General features: G+C 35.1%; 1 protein-coding gene across 1 annotated transcript; it reads right to left on the reverse strand.

The window, feature by feature from the left end:
- Positions 1–7,127: 7,127 nt before the first annotated feature.
- On the reverse strand, positions 7,128–14,625 carry LOC107787687 (calcium-dependent protein kinase 13). Its single transcript, XM_016609322.2, has 7 exons — positions 13,426–14,625; positions 10,121–10,264; positions 9,864–10,016; positions 8,855–8,970; positions 8,608–8,775; positions 7,610–7,840; positions 7,128–7,521 (listed from the first exon to the last, which is right to left on the reverse strand). The coding sequence occupies exons 1-7, from the start codon at positions 14,054–14,056 to the stop codon at positions 7,372–7,374; spliced, it is 1,593 nt and encodes a 530-aa protein (XP_016464808.2). The 5' UTR covers positions 14,057–14,625; the 3' UTR covers positions 7,128–7,371.
- Between the last annotated feature and the right edge of the window lie 5,631 nt (positions 14,626–20,256).

The following is a 20,256-nucleotide window of genomic DNA, read 5'->3' on the forward strand; positions in this document are numbered from 1 at the left end:
AATGGGCTTACACTATTGTAAAAGTCGTGCAGTCTCTTGTTAGCTTGTCTGTCGTCCCCTGCAAAACGTCGAGCTACGAGGATCTCGTCGCTTGTCATATTCATCCACGGTCATGGTCGTCCAAATTTGGACCCATACAAATTTAACTTTATACTTCTTATTCTATTCTTAATAAGAAATTGTTATAACCAAGACAAATGTTATTGGATCCAAAGCAATTATCCTGCTTTTAAAATAAAAGGTTTTAATTATTTTTTAACTACATGATAAATCAAATTACGTTGTATAAATTATAACAAATATTTATTTATCAAAGATATATGTTTGGCCGACAGAACATGTCACGTGATCTATTTTTATAGGCATGTGCCCTATTGTAAGTGATAGAACTTCCCCTAGTGGTCATTGTCATATTGAAAGACAAATTGAATAGACAAACGTGGAAAAAAGAAGATGATGTTTAATGTAAGTGACTTGCTCTTATTTTCTGTCCTTCTATTGTAAATAGAGTAGACATATTTAAAAATATTTTTAGGAATTTTACATACTTGTCTGCCATTTTTTTCTTTTCTCCTTTACTGCATATTTTTATAGGCATATGCCCTATTGTAAGTGATAGACATATAGCTTCGTTTCTAGTCTGCAGCTAGTCAAAGTCTATCTAGTTGCTCATGGCTCATTGCAAGCCTGTGATCCTTTGTTGGCCTGTCACCTTTCCATTATTTTGTCAGTTCAATTTAGACGAGCTAATTTGGATCGACACTAAAATTTGTAGTTTTAAAAGGTTAAGGGATAAAAACTTTGTAAGATTATAATATTTGTGTTGTTATAAACACTTATCATTAAGCGCGAAATGTGTAAAATAAAAAGTTTAAATTTGAATTACTTTCAATTGCAGAATTGTATCATTCTTTTAGAACGAACTAATAAGTAAAGTTGGACTTCTAAATTTAAACAGAGGAAGTAGTATTTATTTATGAGTGAAAAGTATGAAAAGTTGAGCACTTTCAACAAATAGCAATGGTTTCTATGGTGATGAAGAAGTAAAACGTTCCAGCTTAAACCATAAAGCAAGCTTTATTCCAAATAATCACAGTCGAACATCATAACAGATCAACCTAAAGTGAATTATGACAAATTTTCCATTGAAAATACTGTCTTTTCTATTCAACAAAGCATCAACATAGAATTCATATGATGGTTGGTGGCAGCGAACATAACACAATCTCAAGCCACGATTTTTATTATTAATGTCAATTCCTTCTGCATACAAACCTTAATTGAAAATAGAGTGATTTTTATAATATGGATGCACTATTAAAAAGGAGGAAAAAAAGTAGTAATTATTGGGAATTGATTCATGCTCCTAGATGAATAACTAAGACTATTTAGCCTTTTTGGAGCATGGATGCCAGCATATAATATTAGATCAATTTTAAAAAATATGTACATAAAATATCTAGTTTGGAGGAGAGACCATGAGTTCAGGGCCCCATAAATTAGGTTTAAATCCGCCCCTGATTGAAAATACAATGTACTCCCTTCGTTCCCCATTTACTTGTCATGTTAGATAGTCAATTTGATTCATCTTTAAGCTAAAATAGATTAAATTATCTCAATATTTTAAAGTTAATATTTAAATATTCGAAAATTATACAAGTAGTATTATAATTTTGATTCTTCTCATGTCAATATGGTGAAAATTTACATGTTAAAAAGTTCATATAATTTAACTCTCGAGAACGAAACATGACAATTAAATGGGAGCGGAGGGAGTATATCACTAGCTCACAGGCCCCTTACCTAAAAGCCCGTATAATATAGGAAAAATGACATTGTATAGCCCCTCTCAAAATAATAGCCGAAAAATGTATATTTTTTTGTATATATAAATATTTTGTATGTTATATACAAATTTTATACACTTTTTCGGCTACCAAATATAAATAATTTGTAACGCGGGCTAAAAATAAAAAAACCCTATAATATATATGATGGCATATGCTGTTATGAAGAAATAGCCGGTCATATTCATTGTTTACTTTTTCTAGCCATATATATAAATTATACATTGATTATACATAATTATATACATATAATATATAAATTATGCATATATTATACGTTCACCGATTATTTTTAGTTTAAGTGGTCGAGTGCGCAAATGTTAGGTTAATTCTTCTATAAAGAATAAAAAGGGGATTTTGAATATCTAGTACTAGTACTGTTCTTCAACGCCCTTCCCCTTATCTGAAAAAAGCTTCAAGTTCTCTTTACCTTTCTCTTTGTAAAGATTAATCGATGAATTCACGTTTCTCGTCAACGGTGTTTAACGTAATTAATGCGTTGACATGTGATGTTGGGTGATTATTAAGGTTAATTCATTAATAAAGACAAATAATAGGAATGTCTAAATCACGTAAAAATTGAACGTTGCGCCCTATTTGGTCGCCCAATTTAACCTTTACCCATTTTTTTAAAACTTTTTAATTTGTACTCACTTTTTAAATAACTTCAGCCCCCTTTCTCCTCCTCCTTCTCCTCCTTCGTATCTTCTTCAAGTTTCAAAACAAATTGGTATTTATCTCCAGAAGCAACGCTGCTTTAGTTATAAGGTCAATTTTTTTTAATTGAACAGTTCAGCAGTTGTACTTCTGCTCCAAATTTACAGCAAATTAGTTTTAGGAAAAAGTTTAAGTTACCAGTAGGATGAGCTGTAAAATTTTGGAGTTTTTGTATGTTTATTCGTGTTTGAGCTGAGAAGATGTACACTATTTTTCTTAAAAAATCATTGCTAATTGTGGTGCTTCAGCTCTAGAGCTGAAGTTCGCCAGTTACAAAACAAAAACTTCAGCTCGTCAGTTACAAAAATAAAAACTTCAGCTCTAGAGCTGAAGTTTGCCAGTTAAAAAACAAAAACTTCAGCTCTAGAGCTGAACTTCAGGCCCGGCTACTAGAATGCTGAAGTTTTGTGTTATTGCCTTTGCTATTTCAGTCCCGTATACTGAAGTTATGCGAAAAAGCGGGTACGCTTACATTTTTTTTTTGCAAAGCGAATACAAATTAAAACGTGATACAGAAAGCGGGTATAGATGCAAATGCCCTCTAAATCACTTGAACTCGTGTTTCTCGATATTCATTGCTCCATGCACGCTAATGACACTAACAAGTTTGCACTTTTAACCTTACTTTACAGTCAACTCAGGTTCGGATCAACATTGTTGATGGTGTAAAGTCAAATCTTGATAAGAGATTTTTTTTAAAAAAATTTGTTTATATATTTTTTTGATTTAAGTTTATTTTCTTACTAATGTTTTGTCTATAATCGAGTTATTCTAATAATTCTTTTTCGCTTGATAATAGCTAATCCATTTTAATGTCTCTTGAGACATTGTTGATCCTAGGTAAGATTGTATTACATTAAAATTTAATAAACTTCTTCCCGCAAATACAACTGTTATAGGAATATTATTCGACAAGAAATATAGGTATTTGAAGAAGAATCAAGTCTTACTTTTTCAAGTCTTGTTAGCTGATTGAGTATATCGATTAGAGTATTATTTCTACTTATACTATTTCCTTTAATGTTTTTAATTTAAAAAATAATCTAAACTATCCATCAGAATGTTTCTCAGATTCTTATCACCTAGTGATTTCAAAAATTTCCAGTAATTAAAAATTATAAATACTTATCACGCTTCAGATTATTCAAATCTCTATGGTCGACATCATTAACAAATCAAAGTTTCCTTCTTCTTTTTTCTATTAAATAATTTTTTAGTTCAAAATATTCAATCTTTTTGAAAAATGTCACTTGGCTTAAGAAGAGGGTTTTTTCCTCTCCTTTTAATAATATATAAAATATAGTGTAACACCCAGTACATTCGGCTTAGGTATGAATGAGTTAAAGTTAAAGGAGTAGTAAGGTTATATTTTTGACATGTGAAGTCCCATCGGGATGATTATGGGTGAAAATAGTTGTTTCAAAATCAAGATGGAAAGTGAGGTGCATAAGATTTGACAAAATTGACTAAGTTTGCAGAAGGTCCGTGTTCCAGCAGGGTTTAATGCAAATGTGTAAGGAATTTGGGAAACCTCAAAGCATGAAAGTTGTAGACCTTTTAAATAGATTTCCAACGATATATTGTGGAGTCCAAACGGAGCTCTGTGCAAAACGTTATGTCCGTTTTACAGAACAATATGTAACCACCGCGTTCGGCCGCGTTTGACCGCGACCGCAGTCGTAAGGCAGTGCTCCAGCTATTTACCGCGGTCGGGACCGCGGTCAGGACTACTGGGACACGGTGGCCGACTTGGGAAGTCATTTTTTTTAGTCCTATTTCGTCCCCCACAACCCCAAAATATAAAAACTTGTTGTAGAAAGGAAAGCTCTCAAAAACCTAACTCCTTAAAGATTCATCCACCACCCAAGGTAAGTTCTAATGGTGATTCTAAGTTAATTTCAATTTCCCAACATCTTATTAACATGGGTAAACCCTCCATATCATTAAATATTCGATTGGGACATCATTATTGAGAGAAGAAACCCGAGAACTCAAATTCAAGAGGATTGAACTTCAAAAAGGTAATATTTTCACCCTCTAATTGATTCTATTATTGAATTAATAATTATAGATTCTAGTTCATGAGATATGAGTTGATGGGTTTGATAGAAAAACATGAACGGTGATAGGTTTGGGTTGTTGATTGGTGATTATTAGTTATGGGTGTTGATTGCCTTATGGGTGATAAAGAATAATGTTGATTTTAACCATTTGAGACTTTAGAATTTATCTAGGAGCAAGAGAATGGGTAATTGGGTGCAGAAACACCATTAATAAGGGCTATGAAGCTTTATGCCACCAAGTGTTTGATAAAATGCCTAAGTGACCAAAACATGGCTATTGTTGCTAATTTGGAATCCCTTTGACTTGTATTGATATAGATTAAAGTTGAAAGGGTTGGCGAATGTTGTATTATGCTTAAGAGCAGGAAGTTAAGGTATGTGAGGCTAACTTTTCATGTGTTGGGAATTTTAATGATTCTCCCTACACTACGTTTCTTTTACGACGTATCAATTGCCTCATAAATATAGTTAAGCCTAGTTCCTTGAATAGTTGTAGAACTTCTATTCTCTAGCTTCATAACTCGTTCATGACTTTCATTCTAAACGTTGTGAGCTCAGTTCACATTCAATATAGACTTGGGTTTGATGTCCCTAAGTCTCAGTATAGCTTACTCAGCATGTCATAAACAGTTGAAGTTTCAGTGTTCATAATCAGTTCAAGAATACATGTCTCATGCTAGTCCTATTCAGTATTCCAGTATTATGTAACTCAGTATGATTCAGTATTCCAGTATTATGTAACTTAGTGTGATCTAGTATTCCAGTATCATGTAACTCAGCGTGATTCAGTACTTCACTATTATGTATTGCAATATGATTCTCAATTCCTAATTTTAAATCCCTGAATGTCGAACACCTGTATTTGGGCCTGAGGCCGCAGTTAATGCTTTATGTATCTTTGGGCCTGAGGCCGCAGTTTATGCTTTATGGATCTTTAGGGATGAGGTCGCAGTTATGTATACGTAAACTTGTGCCCGAGGCCGCAGTTTGTGCACATATATATTGGGCCTGAGGCCGCAGTTTTATATTCAGATAAACAAGTTGTTCATCATTCAGAAGAGGGAGTATTCATAACCTTACTTCCTTTGTTTAGTTCAGTTATCAGTTATCATTTCAGTTATCCGTTATCAGTTATCATTTCAGTTATCAGTTATCAGTTATCAGTTAACATTTCAGTTATTATCTATAAGTTATTAGCTATCGGTTATCATTTCAGTTTCAACAGTTATCATTTCAGTTATCAATTATCAATTCTCAGTTATCAACTTAGTATTAGTTTCAGCATTTATAGTTCTTTCTTTCAGTTGCTTTACATACCAGTGCAATTCAAATGTACTGACATCCCTTTTGCCCGGGGCCTGCATCTCACAATGCAGGTAATGATTTACAGGTCGACGATTCAGAGCGCTAGGATTCTCGTACCAGCTATTTGGTGATCCCCAGTTCTTTCGGGGCATTATCATTACTTTACAGTCTTTCAGTATTTATAGACAGACAGTGTTTTCAGTACTTCATTAGAGGCTTCATAGACTAGAGTAACAGTTAGACAGAGTCTCAAGTTTTTCATGTTAAGCTATTTTTGCTGCAAATACGTTTCAGAAATTGTATTAATATTTATGTACTTTGATTTATATCATTCAGACTTTCAGTATATCAACATGTGTTAGTTTATCTTTCGTATTCAGTATGTTATGATATCACATGTTGATTCAGCCAGCCAGTTAGTTCGCTCGGTCACATGTAGTCAGGCATCGAGTGTCGTGTTACGTCCAGACCCAGATTCATGGCGTGACAACTTGAGCCGGCATTGAGAACTACAATCGATAAAACTCTCTAATGATATTATCATGAAAGGAGAAAAATGTTGAAGGATGCACGCATATGAATGGACAGAGAAAACACCCTCAAAGTCATTCTGAAAGCAGTAAAAAAAAATGAATTTGTCAAGGAAAAGGGGGGAAAAACAGAATGCTATGATTAAAATAAGAAGAAAAAAAGAAGGAACACGACGAGGACAACTTGATAACGATTTGTGCAATAAAAAGCATGTGCTTTCCTTCCACAAGATAAAGTTGAGTATCGGTGTTTATCCAATATCGGCTAATTTGGCTTTGAACAACTTCGAGATGATTAGATTTACACTTATCTCATCACTGCTTCACGACAAATATGGCTAATTCCTATCGCTTTATATGCAAGTTCATCAATGAAGAGAAATATAAAATATTAGAATTTGTCGTTAGACAGAAATATCAACACGAAAAGATAATTGCATCTGACTTTTGAAGAAGTAACAATAAAATAAAAATGTTAAATATGACATTTAATATCAAAATTGTATTAGGCCGAAGTACACATTCGTCATGATTTTTTTTCCCTTAAGAACGTGTTTATGCGAAATAAACCTCTGGTTAAATCCATTAAATTGAACTCTCTAATGAGACAAATCAAAGAAGAAAAGGAAAGCTCATATAAATCGTACTCAGTAGATAGAGAGAGGTAGAGAAACTATGGTCTACTAAGTTTCCAAGTTTTTGATTTGGTGGAGAATATAAGTTGTCAAGAGTAGAGGAAAGAATATGTATTTTTGATTGGCCTTCCCCAACAGCTATAAACTAATTGGTTTACTCACAAACAATCTAAACCGAACCCCACAAACAATAACAAGATACTGAAGTACGATAACAATGCACATCGGATACAGTACTTCATTTTGATGAATGAAAGAGTGGCCTCTCTAAGCTTTACTCATTCCCCAAGTTAAGTGAACCATCCTTCATTAGCTTCACACTCAGACTATTAAATCTCCCTCTTGAGTAATGTCGAGAAGCCTTTCTCCAATCTGTCCCAGTTTTCATCATCGCTGTAAATTCGTCATAGCTGATGCGGCCATCCTGCAAATATGAGAAGGGAATATATAAGTAATCACACTACTCTGTATTCATCGTTAGTTGTAGATGATTTGTATGCTGGGCTGTTTACCTTGTCCGTATCAACTTCCTGGAATATGTCATTAGCAACATTGGTACAGTCCTCTGATCCGTCCTCCATCAATGCATGCCGAAGCTCGTCTGGTTCGATATAACCATTTTTATCCTTGTCGAAGAAGGAGAAAGCTCTGTGCAAATGTTCATCATTTGCCATCCTTTGAAGATGGAGTGAAATAGCGATAAATTCCCCATAGTCCAGAGTCCCTTTCCCGTTAGTATCAATCTGTTAGGAAATACCTGCCTTATTAATATTTGTGGCATTGTTACATGATTTATATCGTTTTATGTTCCATTCTGCCATTGTTTCTTTTCACGTGTTCTATTAGGGAAAAGAGGAGAGAGCTTTTACTAGCTTTTATATTAAGTACTCTGATCATTAGCTGCATTTTAATGATAATGCCAGCAACAAACTATAAGTGGAAAGCATACTACTTCGCAATAGTTAATAATTATAAAACCTCGCAGAATAGAAACATCTAAACGAGCTTAGGGATCAAATCACAGTCATACATCAAACAGAAAGAACAGTTCAACAAATGGTCACAGACAGAACAGAGGTAGTCATCCATTGTCCTAACCAAAAGAAAGAAAAAAAAAAGTTAGTCATCCATTACTCTAGAGATAAGTCAACTTATGTTCATTTTAGAGATAAACTCCCAATCTATAGAAAAGAAGACAGTAAAACTTCCCCAAGAAATCCAAAATCAAAAGGAAGATTGTGTAATTCTTTTCCGCTTATTTTTCTTTCCTCATCTCTCCTTTCCTAACAGTTCCTTCTTTTTCCCCTTTTTACTGATAAATGAAGTCCCTCTCCCTTCTCCTCTAGGTTCCAAACTTCTCATTTTTTACACTGCTACTTGTCCATGAGTTTTTTTTTTTTTTGTTGTTGGTAGGTATTATGGAGGAGGTTATATAACAATAACATGTGAGATGACAAGGATTGCAGATATTATAAATGTTTTTCATCAAGGAACAGGCAGGTGTACTCACGGCTTCATTAAGCATCTTCACTTCAGATTCCGCCAGCTGTGAATTGACCTTGTGAAGTCCAGCTTTTAGTTCTTCAACAGAAACAATGCCATCATTATCAGTATCTATCTTGCTAAACATTTCTCTGAGGTCTTCAACTTCTTCATTAGACAAGAAATCAGCAATCACCTGCATTTGACAGTGCACCTTTTAGCGTTTCTAAGAGCACAAACTTTAATATAGTTCAAAATCATCATAATAAACTAACCCTGAGAGCTTTCCTCTTAAACCTATTCATCAGTGCGAACTGTTTAAGTCTTGACTTGACCATATCTCCAAGAGGAACATTTGGAGCCTTCTTAGCATTTAGAAGCCAATGATGTTCTACAAGAGAAAACGTTCATTACACAAAATACAACAAAACAGCATTCAAGCTTCGAAATGGAGGTTATTGCAAATTTTCCACATATTTCAATTCATCAAATTCAGCAGCGTCCATTTAATGAAAACCTCTGGCAGCCATAAAAATGATTTGTTTTTTTGGGATAAGATAAAACTAAGAAAGTTAAAAGTTCACCAAAACAAACAACTCGGGAAATCCCAATAAAGTAGTTTGCAAGAAAACTATGACATTTTATTTATTTCTTTACGTTTTCATTCCTCTGTCATCAAGGATCTTAGCCAGTTTTAGCTTCCCCCATGTTGCAAGTTTTCTGAATGTTCCCTAGTTTCCCCCTTCCCCCTCCCTCCCCCTCCTTTTCCCTTCCCCATCATTCTTTATCAGAAGTTGCACAGGTTGTTTGAGGTTGAAAGTATCTCCTTAATTTTCTCCAACATTTTAAGCTCCATTGAGGCAAAACATAAAGAGCAAGCAAACAAGGTACCAAGAGCACCTCTTGAAAAATCTGAGTGAACCACGTATTAGTTTAGATATTAACTTTAGATAGTCAAACCAATGTAAAAAAGGTATAGGACATTCATCACATGGTAATTAGCCTGTGTCTGCCATTGTTCGATTTCAATGGTTGCTGAGATCTCAAACCTCACTTACTGACCCCTCCAACTGGCTTATTAGTACAAAGTCAAAATGATATTTTAGCAAGTCATCCCTTTGACCCAGGTAATATTTAAAGTGCACGCATGTTTGCCTGAACAATCCAAAGATGTTACCTCATTATATGCTTCTTAAAAATATGTGTCATGCTATGAGGCAAGGTTTTCTCAAAGATCATAACAAACACCTTGAGAATAAAAAAAACAACTAAAACACAACTTACCAAGTACTTCTTTTGCAGTCAGTCGTAGCTTTGGATCTGGCTCCAGCATGTGCCGTACAAGATTCTTAGCACTGTCTGAAATACTTGGCCAGGGCTCACGCTTGAAATCTATTGCCCCGCGTAAGATGGCCTGGGCAACTCCTTGCTCAGATTCTGCAACAAAAGAGTCCCTTTAATCAAATGAGAGAAAGCAAGTGAGAGGGAACAGCCGAATTGAAAAAGGGGAAGGAATAACCCATCACGAGAAGTGCATTTACCGGCCCAAAATGGAGGAACTCCACATAACAAAATATATAAAATGACTCCTGCACTCCATATATCTATTTCTGGTCCATAGTTCCGTTTGAGCACCTCTGGAGCCATATAGTAAGGGCTTCCAACTATTTCAGAAAACTTCTCACCTAACAACCAAAAAAACTTTCAAGATTATACATGATTTGAGATAACATCTTACCCAAATTAATAGACAAAAAATGGTTACACTAGTCATAGATTTGGTAGAAAAACAACTCGACTATAGGACCAAACAATTGGTGCAACCATAAAGTCATTTTGATAACAGAGACAGAGAATCGACTTAAATGTCTGCTCAATATAAAAGTTAGCTTAGCTATAGGAGGAAATTAAGAAAAAATGTCAAAAGATGTTTCAAGCAAAAAGACACTAAATTCCTTGAACAAATCTTAGAGGCTTGAGCTACGCTTCAGATAATAGGAAAGATGTTTATTACAAAGCTGTATTTGGGAGGCTGAAAATGTGAAAAATGTTATCCTAAAATGTAGCTAGTAATCTAGACTTTTGCTACCCCATTATTAAGAATAAATAGGAAAAATAAAGAGGATGCTATAAAGACAACCCAAAAGAAAATACAACTACTTAAGAGACAAGAAAGAACTGGGATCTTCCAAAAGGACTATGTTACTGTTTGCAAACTGAAGTTTTGCACACAATGCTCACAGCAAAAACTCTTGACCTTTCACATTTTCTACAACCCCCCCCCCCCCTCCATAAAAAAAAGAAAGAGATGGTCCCAATTTTTCAGCTCATGAGCTAACTTTTGGGGTTGACTTAAGTTCAAAGTCAATTTTTTATAATCGTATTAGAGCCATACTCATCCCAATTTACCCTATGTTGGTCCCCGTATTATATTACCCATGCTCTAGATGTCCAGTCTTGGGCATGCCCTCGGCTATGGATGGGGTATTTGGTCTCCATATATGGTCTTAAGCAATCCTCACCTAATAAGCTAACCTTTGGGGTTGAGTTAGGCCCAAGGTATGTTATCAATAGTTGCATGTATTCCATGTATGTGTGTCTATGATGCATAGAGAACACAATATGGCAACTCATGCCATCAGCAAGTTGCAAGCATAGGGCTCACAATATGGCAAATCAAGACATCACCAATTGTGCAATGCCATCCTATAGGTCACTCACTATCCATAATCAGATAATAGAAATACAGGATAAAGAACAATGATATCTTTCCATTCTTAATTTTTTCAAATGTTTGCCCCATCACGGGAAACTGTAGTTCAATATATTCGACAATGATACTTCAGAATAACCAAGCATCAGAAGTATGTCATAATTCAAATGAAGGTGAATCTATAAAGTGCTCACTTCAGTGATGCAAACATACATTAAAGTTAGCCATGCACATCAATAACTTCTTCGCATCATTCAGAGCTTCTAGCAGTATGATGCAAGCAGAGAGTTTCACAATCCTGCTCTTAGACAACAGTATATCTACTATAATTTGACTTTTAGTTAAGATATAGTAGCTTAGGCTTTTCTAATAACTTTTGGAGGCGCTAGGCAGAATAAGCTTCAAGCATCATCACATATGATGGTATGAAAAATAAATAGCTAGTGGAACTATAAGTTGATAGAAGGGACCAAACAAGTGCAAGTTGGCATTTGGCATGAGTTTGATTCTTCTATATGGCCTTTGCATCAAGCAGGCAATCAGTGCAAAAGCATGCTGTATTGAAACTTAGCTGATATGCAATTCTTCAATGTAGCCTATGTCCAGCACTTCTCAGTTTCACAAGTTGGAGACCTAGAAACTTCCTACAAAAGTATTTTTAACCTTTTGCAACTAGCACAATCCCATCAGCACAAACTGAATAAGAGAAATCACAGTGAGCTCCAAATTCTAATGCATAAATTTGAAATGTCAACGCAAGCCCAATGCATCATAACACAGCAACCCCAATTCGTCAAACGTGATACAATCAATCTCAAGCCTCAAAAGAGTCTCATTACAATTGAAAGAAGCACAACCCTCTATCTTCATGATAAACAGTTTGGCCAACCATTAGGCTTTCATTTGTTTGTCAAAAGTATCCCCTTCTTAACTAATCCAATTCCCATCAAAGCACACTATCTCCATTCAACCATAGATTTCCATCAAACAAACTTCAATTTAGCATTTTTCCGCTGCTAAGCTGTTCATTGGTTAGCTTGTTTAGCACTAGATGAGTGTAAAAAAGGGAGAAGGTTTTTGTTCACAGCATCAACTGATCAAAAGACTTTAAATTATTACAAGTTTATAATAAATTTTTAGTACAAGTTTATCGTGAATTGTTACACTAGATTCAGTATTCATTGCTGATGTCAATGTGTTAACAAGGGTCAAAGAAGTCACATAGAAATATCTATGCTTAATGTTGAAGACATAATTAATTAATTATAGTTATGCTCTCTCTAACAGTTTAAACTTTTAGATGAAATAGCCATACATCTCAACATGGTATTGGATCAGGCAGAGATTTTGGGTTCGAGTCTAACCGTCGGTCATTATCAGAATGAATTTTCACGTCCTTGACTCATGAAAAACAATCAGGCCCGCACATGAGGAGGTATGTTAAGAACATAATTAAGTAATTAAAGTGTGCACTCTTTTAACCGTTTAAGTTTTTAGATGAGAAGGTCATGCATTTCAACACTTATAAGAAAAAAAAGCACACATTTGCAGGGCACTAATAGCTGAACTCATCTGCACTTTAGCACGTAGCATTCAATACTCAATAGACAGCCTTATTACCATTTCCATGCAAAATTGTAGTAATTGTCTGCTAGGATTTCAGTTTTTGAATTTCACCTATTCAATTAGCCGTGAGCCTCTTAATTAGCACAAGAGTGTTCACAGACCTAGAAGACATCAAGCGATGAGCATCATACAACAGAACTTCTAACTAATGCAGCCAAAATTGCTAGTCGCGAGCGTGCTACTGCAATAACATTGTAGTCAAACTAACCAACATTCCTTTTTCATTTTCATGAAACCAACCCATCACTCAAACTAATGGATTCCCCTTCTATCCTCACTTCGAAAAAGCAACATCTCATAAAAAGCATCAAGAAGGAACCGAATCCTAAGAGTTCTTCTCACCACACATTGGATTAAAAAAAGCACCACTTTCAAGGTCTGATTAATTGACATAACATCCTAAACTAAAATCCTGAGCAAAAACATCACTAAGTTACCAACCACAGGTATAACAATTCAAACAATACATTTTCCTAACCGTGCGCCTATTAAATGCTTCCTACTTACCAGGCTTGTAGAAAATCGATAATCCAAAATCAATAGCTTTCAAAGGTGAATTCTCCTTTTTATTAGCATACAAAAAGTTCTCAGGCTTTAAGTCTCTATGGATCACCCCATGCTTATGGCAGAGCTGCACAACCTCCACAATCGTCCGCGTGACAGCAGCAGCGGCTCGTTCCGTGTAATGCCCCCGAGCCACGATCCTATCAAACAGCTCCCCACCCTCACACAACTCCATAACCAAATGCACCGCATTCTCATCCTCACACGCCTCCTTCAACCTCACAATACTCGAATCCCTTGGCAAATGCTTCATAATCGCCACTTCTCGCCTTACATCCTCCACATCCACAGCCGTCCTCAGCTTCCGCTTCGAAATCGACTTGCAAGCCAATTCATCCCTATTGCTACGATCGATGCAAAGGTAAGTCACTCCAAATTCACCCCTGCCTAATTCTCTATCAATTATATACCTCTCCTCGATATTCTCCTTCTTTATATCAGTTAACACAGTGGTCTGCTTCTGTTTCTGCTTGTTGCCGGACTTCTCTTTCCGGCCGTGATCGTTGCCGGAGTAGTTAGATGACTTTACATCTTCTCTAGCTACAGCTGCCGGAGATCTACAGCAGTTCCCCATTTGCAATCAAATTTAACCTTTTCCAAGCTAGGGTTTCACATAATTTAAGTGTAAAACCCAAACCCTATGAGCTCAAAGCAAGTACACTAGTAGCCAGTGCTCGATCCATGATTCATAATTTTTTTGTATATATAAGTTAAATCTGTACTTATATTTTTAAAGCTATAAATTGTGGCAAATCCGCAGAAACTCCTCAAAATCTGCCACTGAGAGTAGAAAATGTGAATGGTGGAATGATTTCTGGGGATGGTGGGGTGCTGTACGGTAACGGTTCAGAAACTTTTGTAATGTGAAAGCTGATTCAATTGAAAATGCAACTGACAGACACCATATATATGGATTTAATTAATGGTGAAAATAATGTATTGGATGGAGTATGTATATCTTGATAGGCGTGATTTTTGTCGGCTAAATGAACATTCGGAACGGGACGGAGAGGGAGCAGAAGAAGCAATAGGGGGGTTTTGGGTTTTTGTGTTGTTTCTATTTTCTTCTCCTATTTTTATGTGATGACCACTATTGGAAAATTTTGCATTTTGGCCTCTGGGATTTACAGGAATATCTTACATGGATCATACTAATGTCCAATTCAATTCAGTTTATACGGCCTGATTTGATAAGATACTGGTTTGAAAGAAAATTGTAATTTAAATATGTTAGGAGTAATATTTGTGTGATTATAAAATTTTTGAAACTTGTAAAATTTAATATGTCAAAACTTGTAACATGCACCACTAAGAATAAAATGAGAAATTTAAGTTTAATAATTTTTAAATTTAGAATTATACCATCTTCTTCTTAGAGGATTGATAAAAAATGACATTTATGGTCCACTTTAATTGATTTTTTATTTTTTTGTGGCCCAGAATATTTGAATTTTTTATATATCAAGAAGAACTTAACTTTCTTTTTTCAAAATTGTCCTTTGAGTGAAGAGTTTAGAGTATCTATTATATTTTCAATGAACAAATTAAGGTTAATAAGATAACTTTTATTGTTAATTAATACTAAAAGATTGATTCCTTAATATGCGTAAAAACAATCAAAAAGTTAATTAAAGCGGACCAGAAAAAATAGTTTCTTTTGCGGGCTGGAGATTTTTGACATCTTACCGGGAAAAAGAATATTTTTTGCTTTTCTATTTTTGTTTTTTTGTTATACTATGTTTTACAACAATAACAATATTATACCAGTGTATTTTTACAAATGGGCCTGGGAAGAGTGGGGGTGTACATAGATTTTATGTCTATCATGTGTGAGGTAGGGCTGTTCATTCGGATCGGATATCTGAAATCCGAACCGATCCATTCAATTTCGGATTTTGGATTTCGGATAGGATCGGATTTCGGATTGTGTTTATTAAAATTTTGGATTTCGGATCGGATTCAGATTGGTATATTTTAATCCGATCCGATCTTATCCTAAATTCGAAATTATTAAGGCATATATAAATACTACACTTTAATTTCGGATAGTCAGTACTTCCTTTACATCAAGTTCCAAGTTATTACCTTTACAATTGCTAGATTTAGCTTATTGGCACCATAATACTCTCATAATTGCATAAACATGAATTTTTCTTAATGTATTGTCTCTTTTACAAAGAAAATATACATATTAGTTTAACTTTGAGGCATAATAATACGATCCGAAATCCGTTCCGATCCAAACTTTAAAATCCGATCCAATCCGATATAATTCGGTCAGATTCGGATTGCATTTTTTAGAATCCAAAATCCGAAATTCGAATCTGAAATGTGCTAAATCCGATCCGATCTGATCCGTGCACAACCCTAATGTGAGGTAGGATAACCAAAAAAAACCTCAGCATATCTACATATATATATATATATATATATATATATATATATATATATATATATATATATATATATGAGAGAGAGAGAGAGAGAAATACTGATAAAGAGGAAAGGGAGAAATCGCTCGATTGCCTACTAACCTTCCACTCTAATCCTCAACTTCCATGTTCTCCTATCTATGGTCAGATCTCAATGAGCTGAAGATGTGACATGTGTCTAATCAATACCAACCTCTCGCATCTCCTTATTGGGGCATCTGCCCATTCCTCTTCACATGTCTAAACCATCTCAGTCTCGCTTTCCACGCATCTTGTCCATCACAGAGGTAACTTCCTCCTTACCCTGTATATCTTCATTTCTATTCTTATCTTTAGTCAGGGGCAGCTCAATATAATATGGGGCCTAAGGCGAAAATAAAAAGTGAGACCTTAATTTTTTTTTTACTCTTATAATTTGTCAAAATCTAAAGAAGTTATAATCAGTTTTAATTATTGCCAATGTTGGACCAATTTGTTTAATGCTCTCTTGCGTTGTCATGTTGAACTTTATTGATTTAATTTTGAATTTTTTTTCTTCAACCGAGGCAATTGATATAGAAATTGTTAACTGTAATTGAATTAACACTTTTTACGTGACCGAGTTTGCCCAATAAAGTATTCTTCTACTTATACAGTTTCTCTTATCACTTTTAATTCTAAATATAAGTTAATACAAATAATATTGTAGTAAACTACTATGTTTCAAGAGACATTCAATGTTAAGGAAGAATTTTAATAGTAACTTATCAAGTAGCTTGAAAAATGTCTACAAAGGCACTCAAAGAACTAAGAAAAATTACTCTAAACTAACAATATAAAAAGATCGATTTAAGATGGGACGAATTAAAGACATGAAACAAATAGTAACTACAATAATTTAAAATGTGTAAAACTTTTAGCTATAATTATTTTAACCAAGTGATTTTAAAATTCTATCAATAATGCGTAATTATTAAATATTATATACATTTTTTTATGAATTTTGGGGCCCTAAGGCCATTGCCTTAGTGGCCTTAGGCTCCAGACGGCCCTGCTCTTAGTATGCCCACACACCCATCTAAACATACTCATTTCCGCTACTTTTATTTTCTGAATGTATGAGTTTTTTACTGGCTAACACTTTGCCGTATAGTTGGTCTAACAACCACGCTATAAGACTTCTCTTTAAGGTCTTGGTGGCACACTCCTATCACATAGGATACCATATGCAAGCTTCCATTTTATCCACTTCACTCTAATATAATATGTAACATAATCATCGATCTCCCCATTTTCTTAGATTATTGACCCAAAATACTTTAAGTTTTCTCTATAATATGCTTTACAAATTGAAATTTAATTGTTCTGCTCTTTATAGACGATAATGTCAAGCATTTATAAGTGTATTGGGAAAAATTGAGTTAACATTTGGAATTAATTATGTGGCTGACATGTCAAGACACGTGGATTAGTAGAAGAGTGACAGCTGGCAAAGAGTACACAAAGAGACGCGGGTCTTAATAGGTATGAGCAAAGGGTCAAGAAAACAAGAAAGAACAGTTACTTGGGTCTCTTGATAATTTGAAGAGATGCCGGTGGAATGAACCAAGACAGCAAAAAGTACAAATACGTAATATCTGCAATTAATGAGCATAAATGATGAGAAACGTTATAGAATCTTCACGAAACAGTTACGATTGCCAATTATAACGTTTTATTAATGACATTAATTGCTCATAATGGCTCTATTATGAGAGGAAAGAAACTTAGTACTTAGAAATAACTATAAAAGGGAGAGAAATAAATTTGTATGGTCACAATGATTATATTGGAATATACTTACTTTCATTGCTTTATATTGCTTACTCAGCTACTTCTTAGCCCAATTTTATTTTCTTGTTAAATTATTATTTCTTTATTTTATTATCAGTAGGCCGAGTTCTTCTAAAATTACGCTTTAACTGAAGTTCCTATTTTTTGGTTAAAGAAATTGGTTTCGTTATTGGGAATCTGATAATCTTTTACTTTCTAAATCAATTCTTTTGTCAAAACAATCATGTCGAACGTCAACGACAACAACTAACAAAACTTACAGCACCAAGAAAATCAACAACATCAGGAGAATCAACAAGGTGATGGAACTCCAGTTCCCTTATAGCGAAATTCTCCTCGACAATCTCGAGAGGGACCTCCTGATGGGTCTGAATCAAATATGAATGAGCATTTTGAGAATGATCAGTCTATTGATGAAGCTTTGAAAAAATTAATCGCTCAACAGGTCAGCAATGCTCTTCTGGCTTTTGTTTGCCAGTTGCCAAATATACCACCGACACCACCTCCAAACAACAATGTAACCGCCGAAAATCTTTGCTCTGGACTCGAGAATTTCCAGCAACAACTTGGAATGATGTTTATAATAGATACAACACAAAGCTGCGGATAGAAGAAGATACTATCATTCAATCCCGGAAAGATGAAAGAGTGAGTTCAAGACGAGCTGAAACTAAAAAAAAGGTCCGGTAAAAATAGGTACGAACCTTATATGGGACCAGCATGAAGGGATTCACGTTCAAAACTGGAAAACCCAAGGTATGATCCTCGATCAAGAGATAGAGAGTTAGGTTCATCATCAAGGTTCGGAAAAGAATGAAACATGCGAGATATGCGAGATGATGATAGAAGTTCAAAAGCAAACATCGACGGCTACAGTTTTAACGTTAGCACATCCGAGTTGGTGGTTGTTTTAAGAAGCATGGGAGATAGGGTACGGTGGCTAAAAGAAATGAGATCAAACCCAAACAGGAGAAATCCTGATTTTTTGTGCGAGTTTCACAACGATCACGGTCACAAAACGGCGGATTGCAGATTGTTACAAGATGAAGTAGAGCATTTATTAAAACAAGGTAACTTAACTAAATTGTTTAGTGAAAAGGAAAAGCAAACATATATAAAGAATAGGTAGGAACCGCCAAAACCTCCTTCACCAAAGAGAACGGTTAATGTCATAAGTGGAGGGAAGAATATTAATGGCGTAACATATACGACAGTAAAGAAGATGTCAAAAATTACAGTCACCCATGGGAAGCGAGTTCGAAAGGTTTTGGAAGAATATCATATAACATTTGATGATGCAGATGCAGATAGCGTGCTGACCCCGCATAATGATGCACTGGTAATATCTTTACTTGTACATGACACTAATGTAAAACGAGTTTTGATCAATACAGGTAGTTCTGTGAATATCATTCTGTTGAGAGTGGTAAACTAGATACAAGCCAATGATAAGCTGATACCCAAGGCACACACCTTATCTGGTTTTGACAACTCGAGCGTCGTAACAAAAGGAGAGATAATACTCACCACATTCGCAGAAGAAGTAGTCAAAGACACCAAATTTCAAGTGATAGAAATGGACATGGCTTACAATATGATTCTCGGCAAAATGGATGTTGTTCCATCTACTTAACATCAAGTTATCAAGTTTCCTTCACAATGGGGAATACGGCAAATCCGTGGTGACCAACAAGCTTCTCGAAGCATTAACTTTGTGGCAGATTCAAGCGCAAAAAGCGACGAAAAATAGCAATTACAAAATTCAGTTGAGGATGCGGCAACACAAGCCTCAACTGAAGACGGGCAAATAGATGTAGACTCGAGGCATGATACTATTCAAGAACCAGAAGAAAATGAAAACATCAAAACAACAATCGAGGAACTAGAAGATGTGGTACTATTTGTACATTGGCCGGACAGAAAAGTGTACGTTGGAACCAACCTCAGCCCGGAGATGAAACGTAAGTTGATTGAATTTTTAAAGGCTAACGCAGATTGTTTTGCTTGGTCGCATTCAGATATGACAGGTATACAACCGGAGGTAATGACCCACAAATTAAATGAAGATCCATCATACTCACCTATCAAACAAAAGAAAAAGGAAGCAAGATTCCTTCAAGAATCAGGTAAATCAAGATGAGGTACAAAGCTTTTAAAAATCGGGTCCATCCGCAAGGTAAAGTATCTAGATTGGTTGGCTAATACCGTATTAGTGCCCAAAAAGAATGGTAAGTGGCGAGTTTTTGTAGATTATACTGATCTAAATAAAGCTTGCCCTAGAGATTATTTTCCATTACCGCACATAAATCAACTAATTGATGCTACCGCAAAACATGAATTATTAAGTTTTTTAGATGCCTATTCAGGATATAATCAGATTAAAATGGATCCTCTAGATGAAGAAAAAACTTCCCTTATCATAGATAGGGGGACTTACTGTTACAATATTATTTCGTTCGGCCTAAAGAATGTTGGGGCCACGTACCAAAGGCTAGTGACCAAAATGTTTCAAGACCATCTTGGAAAAACC

The sequence above is a fragment of the Nicotiana tabacum genome, chromosome 5, assembly GCF_000715075.1.
Source record: "Nicotiana tabacum cultivar K326 chromosome 5, ASM71507v2, whole genome shotgun sequence".
Lineage (NCBI taxonomy): Eukaryota > Viridiplantae > Streptophyta > Magnoliopsida > Solanales > Solanaceae > Nicotiana > Nicotiana tabacum.